Source organism: Dryobates pubescens, chromosome 2 (genome assembly GCF_014839835.1).
Source record: "Dryobates pubescens isolate bDryPub1 chromosome 2, bDryPub1.pri, whole genome shotgun sequence".
Taxonomy (NCBI): Eukaryota; Metazoa; Chordata; class Aves; order Piciformes; family Picidae; genus Dryobates; species Dryobates pubescens.
In genome coordinates, this window is record NC_071613.1 from 57,258,574 (window position 1) to 57,277,469 (window position 18,896).

The 18,896-nt window shown below is 47.1% G+C and overlaps 1 protein-coding gene across 1 annotated transcript in view; it reads left to right on the forward strand.

Annotated features, from left to right (window-relative positions):
* The window catches only part of LRP1B (LDL receptor related protein 1B), a 642,156-nt gene that overhangs the window by 375,525 nt on the left and 247,735 nt on the right, over positions 1-18,896 (forward strand). The window contains exons 9-12 of the mRNA XM_054173601.1: positions 6,477-6,699; positions 10,750-10,921; positions 11,953-12,096; positions 13,993-14,229. Coding sequence (XP_054029576.1) covers positions 6,477-6,699; positions 10,750-10,921; positions 11,953-12,096; positions 13,993-14,229 — 776 coding nt within the window. The remainder of the gene's footprint in view (positions 1-6,476; positions 6,700-10,749; positions 10,922-11,952; positions 12,097-13,992; positions 14,230-18,896) is intronic.

The following is an 18,896-nucleotide window of genomic DNA, read 5'->3' on the forward strand; positions in this document are numbered from 1 at the left end:
ATTGTTCTTCTGTAGGCCCCCTGAAGGAGCACTTGAGGTTTAAAAGCCAGCCTGGGAATTAAAGGAGCAATAAGAAGCGGGAATAGGCTGGCTTGTGAGTTACACAGGGGGCAGTTTGGAGTCTGAGGCCTGGCAGATGAACAGATGAGCTTCTAGACATGGTAACAAATGTCTCTCTCTTTCTCAAAGGAAAATGAGAGACTGGAGAAGGAAATAAATGCTAAATAATCCAGACATGTGAATACACTTAACTGCATGTGTCAGGGAAAAACTGGGAACTTCTTCATGGTACCTTCTGATACAGCTCCACACATGAGAGGTGTTTGGGGTTTCTGCCCAAGAGTTGCAGAGATGTGAAATTTTGCCATTGTGCTCTGCAATATTTGGCATCTTACATGCATCAGAAAGAGATTTCCATCATCCAAATGTAGCCTTGCATGGAAAAGAGATTCCTGACTCAGCTAACTGAATAAGTGAGTTAGGAATGCAGTGCCTGAGAGCTTGGGAAACCAAAGGGAATGGCAAGAGAGAAGTTGCTGAACAAAACCAATGATGATAAGGGAGGCAAATAATGTTTGGCAGCTGCACTAAGGCAGTGACCGTTGGGGTCTGAAAGGAGGTTTCCATTGAGGACAGAGGTCTTTGGCAGGAGAAGGCTGTTTTGAAGGCCCTCCTTAGGTGTTCTCAAAGCCTGGTAATGAGGGAAAGATGAATTTGTGACCACTGGTATGAGGACAGGGCCCGGGAGGTTCACTCTCACTGTTGTCTCATGGTGGAGCTCTCCTGGCATTGATTTTATTTGGCAGTGTGAATTTCCTGTGGGGTTTTGGGTTTGGTTTGTTTGTTTTCAGGCAGTGGGTTTGTGAAGGAGGGTATCCTGGTACAGAGATTTTTGTTGCTCAGGTGGGGAGGGAACATTCTTTGTGGTGTCCTAGATGGAAACAAACTCTTGTTGGAAAATCTCCAGCCATAACTCTGTCAGGCTGAAGCTGTTAGGAAATGCCTTGTATGGCCCAGGCTGGAGAGAGCTGGCTAAAGCCTGGGAAATGGGCAGAAGGGGAGGATGTGTGTGATAGCTGCTGAGAGGCTGACTGCAGATCAGCAGTGTAATAGAGCTGTGAAAATAGCAAAGGTCATCCAGTGATGGCTGAATCTCCAGCTGATGCAGGGAAGCTGCAGGACCATTGAACTCCTCTCTGGAGCAGAGCATCCACTGCTGACCATCCTTCTTCCATAACATGACCTAAACTTGGAGTCACTGCACAGAAGGGCAGCAGCAAGACCCTGTCTTTTGAGTTGGCTAAGGCTGACTTTTGTGCTTGTCCCTAGCTGCTAGAGAGTGAAAGGATTGTCATCTAGGATTGCCATCTAGAAATACCCTGAGAGGGGAAGGCAGGTGGAAAGAACTGTTTAAGCCAAGTAAATGTGCTGCAGAACTCGGCAGGTGTCATTCAGCCTACAAGGTATCATTAGTTCATGGAATGGTTTAGGTTGGAAGGAGCCTAAAGATCATCCAGTTCCAACCCCCTGCCATGGGCCAGGAACACCTCCCACTAGCCCAGGATTGCTCAAGGCCTCATCCAACCTGGCCTTGAACACCTCCAAGGAGGGGCCACCCATGACCTTCTTGAGCAACCTGTTCCAGTGTCTCCCCACCCTCACTGTGAAGCATTTCTTTCTGATTTTCAGTCTCAATCTGCCTTCCTCAAGCTTAAAGCCATTTCCCCTCCTCCTGTCACTACAAGCCCTAACTATCAGCTGTAGGAACACCAATGAAACCATTCTGGAAGAGCTTCTGGATGCAACATTGGATCAAACCAACAAAGAACTTCTGTGAGTTGAAGAAGTTTGAAAACAAAGTAGTAGAGGATGCTTGCAATGGACCTGGCAAAGAAGGTGGTGCTGTTTGTTCTTGATCAGCAGTGGGAACTCATGGGCTGTGTATGGTTTGAGAGAGCTAGGAGAATGCTCACAATCTCTGTGTGTCCTTATAGGTTGCAAAAGGGAGCAGGCTTAATAAAATTCTTTAGTGACAGAGTTTTTACTAATCTATGGCAGCCTCAGTGTTCATCCTCTTGGACTCTAAGAGAATAGAATTAACCAGGTTGGAAGAGACCTTTGAGATCAAGTCCAACCTCTCACCCAACACCATCTAATCAGCTAAACCATGGCACCAAGTGCTTCATCCAGGCTCTTCCTAAACACCTCCAGGGATGGTGACTCCACCACCTCCCTGGGCAGCACATCCCAATGGCCAATCTCTCTTTCTGGGAAGAATTTTGTCCTAACATCCAGCCCAAACCTCCCCTGGTGCAGCTTGAGACTGTGTCCTCTTGTTCTTAAATGAGCAAAGGTCTCTCCCTGTCCCTGCCAGGGCTGGTCCCTTGAGGTCAGTGCTGCACACAGTGCTTGGCTGTACAGGGACCTGTGTGTGGTCAGTATCCCTGCTGAGATTGCTCTGTGGAATGGTAAAAGTTTTCCCCACCCTCTGCTGAGAGGGCTGGGCAAATCTAGTACTGTTGCTGAGCACAAAAGTCAGTCCTGAGCTGAAACAAATACAGCTGCAGTGTATCCTTGAGAGCTGCCCAGGCAAAGCAAAGCCAGCGCAGTGGTGGGTCAGCTTCAGGTGGTGGGAGTGCAGTTCTGATTCAAACCTCCTTCTAAGAGCTCTGCATTAGTATTTCAATAGAGAATTGCATTTGGAGATTACATGGGACAGCAGTTCATTTTCTTCATCTAATTTCCACAGCACTTTGATCATACAGGAGCAGTTAGGCAAACTCCTTTCTTGTTCTGTCTTTTGCCTCTCCAGTAGGAGATAGTTTTCTTCTTGCCAGGCTGCAGGAGAAGAGTAATGATTTTTGAAATGAAAAGAATGTCACTTCCAAATGATGTTAATGTAAACCAAATGCTTAGACAACAAAGAAATGACCTCCACAGCCCTGCAAGCTGAAGAAGCAGCTTCAATTAGACACACTTTTCTCTGTCTATTTGTTATTGACATAGAAGCCTTTTATTCCTTGCCTAATCTGAAGAGAGACTGTAGTTGTAAAAGACAAATAAGTGTTATTTCTACCTTCTGTCTCGCTCTGTGTTGTGCCATCAGCCAGGATTGGTAATGCTACTGTAAGAACACTGAGCACTAAGCAATCAAATAGAGTCAGTTTGAAGTCAAGCTTTAGGTCTTTGTAGCCAGGGAATGTATTTATTTACGTGTGTATGTGCCTGATCATAGAATCACAGAGGGTTAGGGGTTGGAAGGGACCTCCAGAGATATCCAGCCCAATCCTCCTGCCAGAGCAGCACCACCCAGGGCAGGGCACCCAGGAACACATCCAGGTGGGGTTGGAAAGTCTCCAGAGCAGGAGACTCCACAACCTCTCTGGGCAGCCTGCTCCAGGCCTCTGCCACCCTCACAGCAAAGATGTTTCTCCTCACGTTGAGGTGGAGCTTGTGTTCCAGTCGGAATGCATCTCCCCTTGTCCTACCCCAGGACACCACTGAGAAGAGCCTGGCCCCTTCTTTTTGTCATGCAACCTTCAGATATTTATAAGGATGAGTAAGACCCCCTTCCAGTCCTCTGCTGTCTGAAACAGCAAACCCATTGGGTGGCATGACTGCAAAATGAGCTTTCTTGCCTTGCTGGATCTTGCCATGAAATCCCCAGCAGCACAGGCTGAGCAGAGTGCCTGTAACACTCCGGGAGTGCAGTGCAGTAGGTGCTGACCTTGTGCTGCAGACGAGCTCCACACAGCATTTCTCTGTGTGTGCGCATAGATAAACACACTTCGGGGCTGTTTTCCTTCCTAACTAAACATTTGCTTTGCAGACATCATTGTGATGGTGCACATCAGCTGTGCTATGCACACTGAGCTTTGGATGAACCTGAATGTTAAGTGTGTGAGGTTTAAAATGCTCTTACAGTAGAGCTGAAACACAGAATTACAATGAAGGACAGGAGAAGAATTCAAATGATTTGGGTGAATAGAAATCCCTGTCAGGAGTGGAATTGTCCCTCAGGAACGTTGCAGGTAAAGTTTACTCTGCCTTAAGGCCTGGTGATGGACTGCATGACCTTTCAGATTCTTTTCTAGCCCTGTTTTATGATCCTGTGATCAATTTATTTTGGCGTTTGACAGCTGCTGTGCATATGATGATGGAGATAATTCTACTGCCTTTAACACTGGCAAGGATTATGTGTTTTTTCTTCTTAATTTCAGTGTTCTACACATGGGGGAAAATCCCCATGCTTTACATGTCTGCTCATGCTTTACATTTCAAAAGTATTCTAATTTGAGTACTAATAAAGGCTGCAGCCAGAGGAGAGCAGTGTGGGCAGCGGGGCAAGAGAGGGGGCTCTCACCCTGGACTCTGCTCTGCTCAGACCTCACCTCAAATCCTGCCTCCAGGTCTGGTGTCCCCAGCAGGAGAAGGACACAGAGCTGCTGCAGGGAGTCCAGAGGAGGCCACAAAGATGATCCAAGGGCTGGAGCAGCTCTGCTGTGAGCACAGGCTGAGGGAGCTGGGGCTGTGCAGCCTGGAGAGGAGAAGGCTCCAGGGGGACCTCAGAGCTGCCTGCCAGGACCTGAAGGGATCCTGCAGGAAGGCTGCAGAGAGACTTTTGCTGAGGGTGTCTAGAGACAGGGCAAGGGGGAATGGTTGGAAGCTGAGGCACAGCAGGGTTAGAGTGGAGCTGAGGAAGAAGTTGTTCAGCAGGAGGCTGCTGGGACTCTGGCCCAGGCTGCCCAGGGAGGCTGTGGCTGCCTCCTGCCTGGGGGTGCTGCAGGCCAGGCTGGATGAGGCCTTGAGCAGCTGAGTGTAGTTGAGAGGTGTCCCTGGGCATGGTGGGGAGGTTGGAGCAGATGAGCTCTGAGCTCCCTTCCAGCCTGAGCCATTCTGGGATGTTTTAATAATAACAAAGGATATGCCTCTCAGTGGCAGTTTAGCAAACATCCTTTCCAGCCTCACACATAGACTGCTGAAGGTGTATGAGGCTGCAAGGCTGTAAATGACTGCTCTTCAATTCAAAAACCTCTCCAGGTTTATCTGCTGTCCAATGCTCTCCCCATTAGTGATGACAACCAGGAGGTAATTCACTTCCTATGGAAAATGAAATCCTGATCCTCAATGTAGTTTTAGCAACCTTCACTCTGGACTCAGATTATTCTTCATAGCATGTTAAAGTCATGGCAAGGTGGTCTGCATCCTGCAAGTGTAATTTGGTCTCACAAATAGGTATCTTCATTAAAATATTGTCAGGTTAAGCAAAATTGATTCTTGTGCACTAAAGCCATGTTAATCAAGTGTTGGGTTAGGAAGCTTTAGTAGCAGTTGGCATACTTTGATGGTTTTCCATGGCTCCTGGGGGGAATGACTCACTGGGCTTGTGCACACATGTTGAAGCCTGCACAGCCTTCCAAGCTGCTTCCAAATGTACTACAGACAGTCACATGTAATCACAGAAGGGTGGGGGTGGGAAGGGACCTCCAGAGATCATCCAGTCCAACCCCCCTGCCAGAGCAGCACCACCCAGGGCAGGGCACACAGAACACATCCAGGTGGGGTTGGAAAGGCTCCAGAGCAGGAGACTCCACAACCTCTCTGGGCAGCCTGCTCCAGGCCTCTGCCACCCTCACCATACACAAGTGTCTCCTCATGCTCAGGTGCAACCTCCTGGGCTCCAGCTTGTCCCTGTTGTTCCTTGTGCTGTCCCTGGGCACCACCAAACAGAGCCTGGCACCTTCATCCTGACCCCCACCCCTGAGGTATTGATAGGCACTGATCAGATCCCCTCTCAGCCTTCTGTTCTTTCGAAATGTTTTCCAAACCCTGAGAGTGTGGCTTGCTGTGTTTGTTACCCCCAGATGCAGTGGATCATCCCCCAGAGCAGGCAGGGGCTCTCTGGGTTTGCCACTCTGTGCTGTTGGGAGCTGGCTTGCCATTTTGAGTGAATAATGGGTAAAGAGAAATTGGAGCTGTGGTCTCTGTCCCTACACACACCATCCATTCCCAGGACAAGTATTACTTGGTGTACCTGTGGTGTGGGGAAGTAAGTTTAGAACTTGTGTGTTCCACATGAAAGGAAATTCTGTCTGCCTGTGAGTGTGTTGAGGACAGGGTGGCTTTGGGGGGGCATTCATAGAATCACAGAATCAGTAAGGTTGGAAAAGACCTCAAAAGATCATCAAGTACAATGTGTCACCCAACACCTCATGACTACTAAACTATGGCTTCAAGTGCCACGTCCAGTCCCTTTTTGAACACCTCCAGGGACAGTGACTCCACCTGGGCAGCCCATTCCAATGGCCAACAACTCTTTCTGTGTTATCTCACACAGCTTGTTATTGCAGGGGGGACTGAGAGACGGGCCTGCTGCCAGGACAAAGAGCACAAACCCGCTGTGCACAGAGCCACCAGCAGCTTTGCTCTCTGCTCTCACCCTCTGGAACTCACAACATCTTCCTTTCTTCCCACAGGAAGCTGTTCTTCACAGACTATGGGAGTGCTGCCAAGGTGGAGAGGTGTGACATGGATGGGATGAACAGGACCTGGGTGGTAGACTCCAACATCGAGCAGCCGACAGCTCTGGCACTAGACCTCATCAATAAGTGTGTGTACTGGGTGGACACCTATCTGGAGAGCCTGGAAGTTGTTGACTACCAAGGGAGAAAGAGGCACACAGTCCTGAAGGGCAGACAGGTGGGTATTTACTTGCAAACCAGTGAAAAAATCATGATGTCAATAAACAAACTTGCCTAATGCTACCAGTGTGGTGGGTTGAAATGCCCCTGCCCAGCACAGAATTGCCAGAGCAGCTCAGTGGGGGAGCAAATGGAGCTCTATTTACAAGCAAAACTACCACCTAGAAATAAGGAATGCAATGAATATGTACAAAATATACAGTATTTACATATATACACAATATACATGCAACACAGGAACCCCCCTGGGCAAACCCAGGGGCTTACTAATAGCTTCCCCCTCCCTGCCCCTTTCCCCCTGTACACGGGACAAGAGAAGGAGCAGAGAGTTGCTGTTAGCATTTAACCATAACAAAGACCACAGCAAAGCCATCAGCAGCCAGAGCTAGTATCTGCTGGAGCAAAGGGAAAGAGGGAGGGTTAGTGTGCACAACCAAGTCTGTTACATACCTGTCCAGTGGATTATCTACACCTTATCATTATTTCCCTTTTTACACCCAGTGGTGAGTTGTTTACATTCTGCCCCAGGGGCTTTTTTGGTTTGCTTTTTAGTTGAAAAGCGCTAGAAGCTAAAAGGTCCATCTGCATATTTTGCTGTCTTTGCAATTGAGTGTGCTTTGCAACCTGCAGACCAGGTTCCACCCCCCGTCTGCTTGACAGCACACCACCTGAGGCACACTCCCCATTCTGAAAGACTTTGTGGTGGGTTGAAATTGTCCCCCTACACAACATGGCCAGACTAGCTCAGATGGGAGCAAACGAAGCTCTATTTACAAGCAAAGCTACAACCCAAATATGGAATGCAATGAACATGTACAAAACAGAGCAATACAGAGCAATGGACAGATACTGGGGGGTAAATTATTAATGGCAAGATGTCCTTGCCAGCTCAGGAATGTGAAAGAAAGAGAACAGCAGAATCTAGTCACCTGTTCAGACCAATCTAGGGTCCCATCAACCTGTGTTGCTGGCAGTGATGCTTTGTCCAGCTGATCCAGGTGCTGAGAGTCGTAAATGCAACTGCTGGGACAGTGTGAGGTTTGAGCAGGAGTTGGTCAGTTAGAGTTGCTTCAGCTTGGAGGCAGCAGAGAAGGGAAGGTTTTCCTGGCACTCGTGAGGGTTGTGCACCTAACAAAGGCCACACCTGGTAGCTCCTTGGACAGACAGAGCTGGTGCAGCTGCCATGTTTCCATCCCTAGCTGCCTGAGGTGAAAACAGAGTGTGTAAAGATGAGCAGGCAGAGCAAACCTTTCACCTGTTGTGCTCCCATGCTGTGCCTGCTTCTAGCTGATCACCACTCGCTGCCACACAGCTGGCTGGCATGACTGCCACCTAAACATAGGCAGAAAACCTGACTGTGGGTCCCCTGCCTAGCCAGCCAACACCCCTGCTGTCCAGTTTGACCCAGCTCTTCGGGAACAGCAGCCCTGGGGACTAGCAGGGTGGGGTGTTGTTGGCTCAGGTAATGTTCCAGGATGGGTACTTGAGAAAAGACATCAGCTGTCAGAAGCAGCCAACAAACAGCTTGGCAGGCCGGGCAGGGAGCTGCACCGCTGTCACGGAGACGTGCTGCTCCTTTCTCTCTCCCAAATGGAGATGCAAAGGGGGACTCTCTTTATTTAGTGATTTATCTCCCCCTGCCCATTTCATTTGCAATTGTATTATTATTATCATTTAAGTTCTATAGATATATCCAGTTTTGTTGTAAAATTTTCAGTTGTTTCAAACACGTTGTGGGGCTTAGTTTGTTTGTTTAGTTTTAAAAGGCTTCTTCATTTTATTGATTTCTATTTATTGATTGATTAATTGTAAAAGGCTTCTTCATTTTATTGATTTCTATATTTTATTTAATTAATTTTTAAAGGCTTCTTGATTTTATTTCTAATTTTTTATTATTTAATTGTAAAAGGCTTCTTAATTTTATTGATTTCTATTTTATATCTTATTTAATTGTAAAAGGCTTCTTAATTTTATTGATTTCTATTTTATATCTTATTTATTTAATTGTAAAAGGCTTCTTAATTTTATTGATTTCTATTTTATATCTTATTTATTTATTTAATTGTAAAAGGCTTCTTAATTTTATTGATTTCTATTTTATATCTTATTTATTTATTTAATTGTAAAAGGCTTCTTAATTTTATTGATTTCTCTTTTCTGTTTTCTTTTCCTCCTTGCTATAACTTGGTCAAATTCCTGTTGGGTGTTCATCAAGCATCTCCACTGACCTAACAGGGTTGGGTGGGGTTTTTTAATGCATTTATTAATTTCATTTTATTTGTTTTAGTATTACATTTAATTTATCTTCTTCTAAAACTTTTACTTCATTATCTTTTGTTATTCTTCTTGTGTTTTCAAGTTGGTTTGGTTGGTTTGCTGTATTGCCACATTTAACTTTTTGTTGTTGCTGTGGTTGTTATCTGTTCAAACTGCTTTGGTTTATTTTCTTTTCAGCCTTTCGTTTTTGTCAGTGTTATTCTTGTCATTCTTTTTATCATCTTTTCCAGTTGGCTTTTGTTTGTTTCTTAGCTTTTCTTTTTATTGTTATTTTCAATTTATTTTCTTTCCTTTTAAATTTTTTTACTGTCATTATTGCTGTTCCTTTTGTCAGCTTTTCAAATTAGTTTGGGTTTAACTTTTGATCTCACTTTTGCCAATGTTGTTGTCATATGTTCAAGTCTGGGTTATTTTATTGTTGTTTGGTTTTTTAATTGCTATTGTTATAGTTTCCAAAATTGTTTGTTGATTCTGTTTGTTATTTTAGCTTAGTTTTGGTTAGTTTATATCTTATTTTATTTGTGGGGAAGGGCAAGGGGGTTGGTCTCTGCTCCCAGGCAAGCAGTGACGGGAGGAGAGGAGGCAGCCAGGGGAGGTTCAGGCTGGATGTTAGGAAGAAATTCTTCCCAGACAGAAAGATTGGCCCTTGGGATGTGCTGCCCAGGGAGGTGGTGGAGTCACCACCCCTGGAGGTGTTTAGGAAGTGACTGGATGAGGCCCTTGGTGCCGTGGTTTAGTTGATCAGATGGTGCTGGGTGAGAGGTTGGACTCAATGATCTCAAAGGTCTTTTCCAACCAGATTAATTCTATACTCTGAAATATCTGATGCCTGGCAGGGGGGTTCTAATTGTTTGGATTCTTGTTTTTGGTTGATGTCTGTCTGCATTTGTAAGTATTGGAGCTCAGTCAGTCCTCTGTGGTGAGCAATGTATTGATGAAGCCTGTGGAGATCTGAACATCTGCCAGCAAATTTGCTCACATTTGTTCAGCTTTCAGACTCGCCAGTGAGAGGCTTTTGCATTGTCGAGATCCATAAACCCAGCACAGCCTCTAGCTTGTGGAATGCTCTGTGCTTGAGCTGTTTACCTAGAGCTGGCTCAGTGTTTTCAGCAGCGTGCTCAGGCACAGCGCGGAGTTCTTACCCCTTGGGAACTCACTTGTTGAGCACCGAGCAGCACTGTGTCACCACAGCCAGCTTCAGAGGCAGCACCATGAGGAAACACAGCTCATGGCTTATTCATTTATTTACTGAAGCAGTTTTTCAGGGGTACATCCCCCACAGAGTTGCATTAGAACATAAGAAAGAAAAATAAGAATTCAGTACCCTCCTGGGAGCCCCGTTCCATGCCCTCCTGGGAGCCCCTGGGAGCCCTGTTCATGGGGCTTTGCATATCGATATTTATTACATTAATTTTTCACATCATTCCTGTATATTGACAATGTAGCTATTCTTAGTTAATATCAATTAGTACTAAAATAAGTATGCAGGATTTGATTTATTTATTTTTATTGATGTCAAAGAGAAGCTGGGGAATTCAGGGGATGAATTCATTTTGGTTTGTAGAAAGCTCTTCCAAAAAGTGACTTTAAGGAGCATGAACTATACTTGTAGCATTATGATTTACAAACCTTTATCAGCACACTCAGTAATCCTTTTAGCATGCAATGAACTCTCAGCGATGTTGGATGTTTACAAATCATAGATATGCTTCAAATAGTCTGCTAAAAATATGTGGTTTTTCTCTCTTTTTGTTTCTTTTTTTGTCCCCAGGTTAGGCATCTTTGTGGCTTGGCAGTATTTGAAAGCTATTTCTATACATTTGATTCAGATAACCTCAGCCTTTTGCAAATCAACAGATACAATGGCACAGATGTTCAGGCTCTTGCCAGACTTGACAATGCTAAAGAGATCCGTGCCTACCAGAAGAGAACTCAAACAGCAGGTAAGGTCACATTTCCTCTTCTTAGGAGATGCAAAACCAGAGATCAGGTGGATGTGTGTTTAAAAAGGTTCTCTCAGGGGGGGCCAAAAAGTACGTGTATAGGAAGGTGCAGTGAAAATTTGTCCCTGTGGCAAGAATCTCTGCTGCTCCTTCTATGTATATGTATGTATTCTATTCTATGTATTCCTTCATCTGCACAGCTTTCTTAGTGCTTGCTGCTGGTTTGCCTGCACCTCTGAGTTCTTCCTGCAGCTGGTCCCTGAGCATGCAGCACCCGAGAGCCCTGGTCTGCAAGCTTTTGGGCTCCATGCACTCAAAGCTTGCAGAGGAGCAGGTTTAGATTGGATGCTAGGAACAAGTTCTTTACTGTGAGGGTGGTGGAGGACTGGAACAGGTTGCCCAGGGAGGTGGTTGAGGGCCCTTCCCCCTAGAGATCTGAGGAACTTCAATGTTGTTAGATGTCTGCTGCCATCCATCCATGAGTCTGCTAATTTAACACCATGCATTTGAAAGTATGAAATCAAGGGCAAGGAATTCTTTGGTTTCCTCAGCTGGATTTACATCCCAGCTGTACACATGTGGAGAGATGCTGCAAGGCTTGTTCTGTTCTGCGCTTTCTGGCCCAGAAAGCTGCTGTCAAATGAGGAAAAGGTGGGCTGCACTGCCATGAGATTCACTCAAACACCCAGCCTACCAACTGAGTGAACCAAAGCAGCAAAGAGTAAAGGGGGAAAGCATCAGCTGCCCTGGGACTGCTGCCCAGCACGTGCTGTGAAAAAGCTTGTCCAAAAGGGGCTGATGGCACACAACAGTCAGAACATCTCAGTAGTCCCAAGGCAGCCCTTTGGCTTGCTTGTCTGGTTTGGGTATCAGCCTAACAAAGCCACTTCCTCTGTAGCTATATTCTGAGGAGAGATTTATGGTGACACCAATTCCTCTTTATCTCCCCTCTCTGAACGTTCTGCATGCTGGTGCATGTCATCCTCCTGCTCTCCACGGCTCCGCCTGCCGCTGTCCTTCTCTCGCCGCAGTCAGAAGCCACGCCTGCGAAGTGGACCCCTACGGGATGCCAGGGGGATGCTCACACATCTGCCTGCTCAGCAGCAGCTACAAGGCACGGACCTGCCGCTGCAGGACTGGCTTCATCCTGGGGAGCGACGGCCGGTCGTGCAAAAGTACGTGACCGGAGTCGGGTCATGCCAAGGTCCATTGTTTCAGTCGGAGGCTGCCAGCAGCCAGCGTGCCAGGCCGGAGCGCCGGCTGGACGTAACTTGTGGGCACATGACGACAGAGAGGCTGCTCTGGGGGACAGCTTGACTGTGACCTGTGCCTGATGCTTCGTTCATGTACTCCTTCCCTTCCCTTCAAATGGCATTGCTCTGATCCTGCAGTTCCTAGAGGTGACCAATTAACCCAGGGAGGCTGTCTAAAGAATTGCAATAACTTATTGCAAGTTCCGAGCTAACTGCTGTGACGCTTCCGTCATGCACTGCGCATTCCCCCAGTGCACAGGTGCTGAAGTGCTGTTAAACAGCTTCTCACATCCTGTTGCCACCCAGTTTCTTCTCACTCAGAAGCAGACCACTCATGTGAGTAAGGCAAGCAAGGGTTTTCTCTCAGTATTTAATGTAAGCAAATTTGAGTTGTATAACTGTGGTTACAGCCATGAGAAGGGATGCATAAGCTCCTGCTCACCTACAGCCACCAGGACAGTCCTGAACGTTTTGAGGAGCATCTGTGTCTGTCTGCCTGCTTGATCAAATGACACTGGGTTCAGATGAAAGGCATGCAATGAGATACTTTGAGGGATGCTGGCAGATGGATATGATTGCCCGACGTCAAACCTCATCCTGTTTTCCCTCACAATTCCAACAAAGCCCTGGGAGGAATTAGTATACATATTAGGAGCTCTATTGCACCTCCAATCCTGCCTCCAGTTCTGGTGTCCCCAGCATGAGAAGCACACAGAGCTGCTAGAGTGAGCCCAGAGGAGGCCACAAAGATGATCCAAGGGCTGGAGCAGCTCTGCTGTGAGCACAGGCTGAGGGAGCTGGGGCTGTGCAGCCTGGAGAGGAGAAGGCTCCAGGGGAACCTCAGAGCTGCCTGCCAGGACCTGAAGGGATCCTGCAGGAAGGCTGCAGAGAGACTTTTGCTGAGGGTGTCTAGAGACAGGCCAAGGGGGAATGGTTTGCAGCCAAGGCAGAGCAGGGTTAGAGTGGAGCTGAGGAAGAAGTTGTTCAGCAGGAGGGTGCTGAGACTCTGGCCCAGGCTGCCCAGGGAGGCTGTGGCTGCCTCCTGCCTGGGGGTGTTGCAGGCCAGGCTGGATGAGGCCTTGAGCAGCTGAGTGTAGTTGAGAGGTGTCCCTGGGCATGGTGGAGAGGTTGGAGGAGATGAGCTCTGAGCTCCCTTCCAACATAAGCCATTCTATGATTTATAAGTATCTTTAAGGCACAAAAGATTGCCTTGCTCAGCTCCACTTTGATTTGTAATTAACCTGCTTGATTAAAGTAGGAAAGTCCCCCTGGAACAGGAGACACTGCTGCCCAGCTCAGCAGTGTGTGTTCATTTGTTGCATCCCTTCCCATTTGAAAGGAATGTGCTGTCATCTTTTGTTCCTGTCTTGTTTGTTTCTGAGGAGCTTCAGGTGTGAAAGCAAGCAGTGGTTTGTGTTTGTGCTCTGATTAGATTTAATCATTGCTTCGGTCATGGTCTGCTGGATCCTAACAAATTGTAACATGAAATGACTCCAAAGCTAGATCTGTTCACTTGGCAGTGGGTGCAAAGTTATTCTGTCATCTAGCAGAGCTTTTCTGTATGAGCTTTCATAGGAAGAACCAAACAATGAGATGTGAGCAGCTGACTGAAATCATTTGTGTTTTAATCCAGGTAATATAATGAGCTGGATTTCCTCATTTTAGATACCCTCAGCATATATGAGAAAGCAATTTGTTGTATTGAGGAAGCCTCCTGCACCCCCACTAATTGTGCCAGCTAACTAAAGAGCGATGTTCTGCGCTGCAGAGCAGAGGAGGCAGCCTCAGCTGTTCATGTCTGCAACTTCTCTCTTGCAGGGCCGAAGAATGAATTGTTTCTCTTTTACGGGAAGGGGCGCCCGGGAATCATCCGGGGAATGGATCTCAACACCAAAGTGTCTGATGAGTACATGATCCCCATTGAAAACCTGGTCAACCCTCGTGCCCTGGACTTCCATGCTGAGAGCAGTTACATCTACTTTGCTGATACTACCAGCTTCCTGATTGGGAGACAGAAAATTGATGGCACGGAGCGAGAAACGATCCTCAAGGACGGTAGGTGATGCTGAGCGAGAGTGCCAGTCGGGACCTCTCACTGAGGAGTGATCACCTCTGCAGATCACTTCAAGCTTTATTTGAAGCTCCCATGGAAAGCAGACCCAAACTGGTCCTTGAGCAGAGATGGAGAAACCTCTTTCTTCTATCACAACTTTCTGTTTATTCCTCCTGACTGCAAAGTTTGGTGAAGTTCCTCACTGGGTCTGTCTAAGCTTATGCCCAGCAGTGAGTGACTCCTACACCTCTGCTGGATTCTTTCAGTAGTTAGCTACAATGGAGCCAGAATACAGAATCTTGTAATCATTTGCTAAGCCATCCCATACCCTGTGGGCTCCTTCACTCCAACTGTATCTCAGCCTGGATTCTTGAGCTTACTGCAGTAGTTTGGCAGAGCACTTGTAATCTCATCAGGAAAAAAACATTCTTTTTTCTGATGCTTTTTCAGTTGTGTGTGTGGGAACAGCAGGAAAAGCCTACAGATGTTTCAGAACCTTAATTAAGATGTTTGTCCCCTTTATTGTAGCAGTGAGAGAAAATGCCAGGAGTTCTCTGACTTCCAACCTCTCCCCCCATGCTTCACAGGATCTCCCTGCTCTGGAGTCATATTTCATCACAGGAAAAGCTGTTAAAGTGATGAAACTTTCACAGTCACAGAATGTTAGTGGGGGGGAAGGGACCTCCAGAGATCATCCAGCCCAACCCCCCTGCCACAGCAGCACCACCCAGGGCAGGGCACACAGAACACATCCAGGGGGGGTTCGAAAGTCTCCAGAGCAGGAGACTCCACAACCTCTCTGGGCAGCCTGCTCCAGGCCTCTGCCACCCTCACCATACACAAGTGTCTCCTCATGCTCAGGTGCAACCTCCTGGCTTCCAGCTTGTCCCTGCTGTTCCTTGTGCTGTCCCTGGGCACCACCAAACAGAGCCTGGCACCTTCATCCTGACCCCCATCCCTGAGGTATTGATAGGCATTGATCAGATCCCCTCTCAGCCTTCTCCTCTCCAGCCTGAACAGCCCCAGGGCTCTCAGTGTTTCTTCATAGCAGAGATGTTCCAGTCCCCCAGTCCTCCTCATAGCTCTGTGTTGGACTCTCTCCAGCAGGTCTCTGTCTCTCTTGAACTGGGGAGCACAAAGCCTGTCAGTCTGCATTTCTTTGTCTTTTCAGGGCCCTTCCCATGAAAGGCTGCAGCAGCAGAAGGTAGCTTTTGTTAGCACTCAAGGAAACAAGCAGGATGAATACTCATCGTGGTCTTCAGAGAGCTGATTGTCTTTGCTTGTAAACCGAAGCTCAAGGCAGTGACTAAAATGCCGTTGTTTAAGCACAAGGATTTTCATTGCCTGTCACTCTTAACCCATGTTTTAATCCACCCACATCAGAGATGTTCTCTCCTGCCTGCAGAGACATGGTGCTCTTTTGGTGTAAGGTGTCTCTACAGACCTCAGTCAGCACTAACTGCAAGGAGTAGGTGGTTCTTTCCCCTGTGTTGGTGATTGCTTAGGAAAAGGCAGCATCTGAGTAAGCAAAGAGTACTCAGCTGTTGGTCTGGTACTTCCTCATTTAATTGTGAGTATGGAAATGAAGAGCATGTAGTACAGAGCCTCCAGTGCTGACCTCCTCTCACTAAACACCGTGCATTTCCTTTTACAACAGGGCAATGAAAAGGTGGAGGAAGGGAGGGAGTAGGCAGTGTGGAGATTTGAACTCTGTGAAGGTACACTGAGGAGCATCCTGGCTGAAAGGTGTTCAGACCAGTTGGGGCTGGCCTAAGTGAGCCTGCAAACACTAACAAGCTTTAGATACCAAACCAGCAGATTGAGAAACTCTTCAAAATAAATGTGAGGTGGGATAGCAAAAATACCAAAGCAATCTCACAAGAATTACCTCATGGTGTAGTATTTGTTGGGGAAGATTTGGTCCTGATGCTTCTAAAGACAAAACAAAAGGCATTGTCTCTCTTCTCCTTCTTCCCCAGGATCTTGCATCAATAGTTAGAACTTGATGTAGTTTCACAACTTAAAAAAATTGCTTGAAGGAGACTTGTTAATATTTTTTCTCCTGGTTTGCAAAACTGATGTGGCCACCAGCCATCCCACCCCAGCTTTTATTGCTGTCAGCCCTCCAGCTCAGCAGGGACAGATGAAATTGTTCCTTGGTGGAAGGCTACCAGAGACAATCAGGGGTGTCAGGAGGTGCTTTGATAGCTGCTCTGAGCAGCAGGCTGTGAAGGAGCTCTGTCTGTCATAGGTGTCACTTCTCAGATTAGAACTTGTCATTTTTTGTGCCTCTCAGGTCTTGCAAGAAGAGATGTGCTAGCTCAGACAACTCAGGGCCTTGCACCTGAGAGCCTACAAGCTGCTGACTGGGAGCTGAGGAGGCTGAGCACCTAGCACCGCTGCACTTGGATTTCCCATGCAATTTCAGCTGGGGTTTCTTATTCTTCACCTGACAAACCAGTCTGCTGTCTCGCTGATAAGGCCTGGGCAGCCCACACTGTGGCCTAGCCTGGAGCTGGCAGCACAGCTGCAGGAACAGAGCGCTGTCACCACCAGCAGCAGTTGCTGCAGTTGAAGTTTAAATCTTAGAATGGACATCAGGTTTTTAAATAACAAACAGAACAAGCCAGGCACTTTCCAAAGGATCTAAACATTGCTCAGTTGAAGTGAACTAAACTCCAGCTCGGGCTGGGGGGGTGGTTTTCACTGTCCCCTTTCTGTTGTTTGGGGATGCTGGCAGCCATAAAGTGGTCCATTATTTCCTTGTAAATAATAGCAAGGATGTTCAAGGCTTCCCATTTTGCTTAAGCAAGGTCCAAGTAAGTCTGCAAGGAGTTTTGCTGCTTGAGATACAGAAGAGTTATTTTCTTTCACTTTTTTTTCTGTGTTCTAACCTAATGTTAGGTGAATTTGAACATCTCTGCTATGAAGAAAGGCTGAGAGCCCTGGGGCTGTTTGGTCTGGAGAGGAGAAGGCTGAGAGGGGATCTGATCAATGCCTATCAATACCTCAGGGGTGGGGGTCAGGATGAAGGTGCCAGGCTCTGTTTGGTGGTGCCCAGGGACAGCACAAGGAACAGCAGGGACAAGCTGGAAGCCAGGAGGTTGCACCTGAGCATGAGGAGACACTTGTGTATGGTGAGGGTGGCAGAGGCCTGGAGCAGGCTGCCCAGAGAGGTTGTGGAGTCTCCTGCTCTGGAGACTTTCCAACCCCCCCTGGATGTGTTCCTGTGTGCCCTGCCCTGGGTGGTGTTGCTGTGGCAGGGGGCTTGGGCTGGATGATCTCTGGAGGTCCTTTCCCACCCCTACCATTCTGTGGTGCACCTCATCTTTGTATTGCTTTGTGAAGGGCTTCCCTACAGAAAGCCTGGCCTACTGTAAGCCTGATCAGTTTTATTTAACCAGCATGGCCATTATTTTTGTCTTTGTTTACTTCAGGATGTGAAGGCCACCTAAAATGGAAGAACATATTTAAAGCTCTTAGATGGTTAAATAAAAGAGAACCTCAAACCCTAACTTCACAAAGAGAACATAAGCTGTGTCTATGGAATTGTGCTGTAGACTTCTGTTGTATTAAGACTTTCTGATACATTTAATATCTGATTGCCATTAGGTTTTGGTGGTTTGTTCTGTGTGGGTTTTTTTAATCCTAGAGATTGTATATGTCTGGAAATAAAGGTGCTCCAGAATGACCACAGGAGGCACAGTGAATAGCTGCTCTGTGGGACTGAGCAGACTTGGAGCAATGTTCTTGTTTAGTATTTATAAGCAATATGCTTATGAATTTTAGCTGTATCATCTAATACTTGGCTTTGCTTTTGATGCTAATCCAGTCCAGATTTGGACACTTATTTTGTCTCCCAAAGAAACTAAAATACCCCAAAACCTTTTCACTGATCTTAGCAGGATAAGAGCTGTGTTTAACCCAAAGTGTCTAGGTTAGACAGGATGACAATAAAATGGGGTTTGAACAAATCACTCCTTGTGCTCAGGGTTGATTTCAGCCTTGTCAGTGTTTTCTTGAGCTGAGACAAATCTGCTGAAAGCCCTCTGAGCCCTGGAGGACTTCTCATTCACTCCTGAAGCTTGTCTGTCTTCTCTTCAGCAGCCTTTTCTCAGCCTGGGGCTCCCAGGTCCATGGCGAGATGGTCTCTGCTCTTCCCTACCAGGCTTTCCACTTCTTTCTTCTCTACTTGATCCCTGTGTGACCAAATGGCACCTTCCACATCCACAGAGTTCCAGCTGCCCCTCACAGTGCCCTTTTAAAAGACTGCAGCAAAGGCACTGAGAGACACCACAAATGAAACTGACAGTGCCCCTCTGCCTGGGAAACCGGGCTGAGCTGCTGGAGCCGCTCTCCTTCTGACTGCTCTGCACTCCTTTAGCTACATGACTCCTGTCAGGCCTGGTGGTGGTTGCTGGGTTGCATGTGTCATCAGACTGTTGTTTCATAGCCTTCATCCCCAGATGAATTTTGGCACCGTTGCTGCCTTCAGGCCTTTTAGGTCACAAGGGAAAATGGTTGCTCAGAAGTGCAGTGAAGTTTGTGTGTCTCAGAAAAAGGGGTGCTGAAGTTGAACACATCCTGGGGAAGCCCTCAGCATATCCTGCTTGCTCTCTTTCCATTACTTGCCCGTGTTGTGTGCCACAGGGTGAGGTGGCATCTCCAC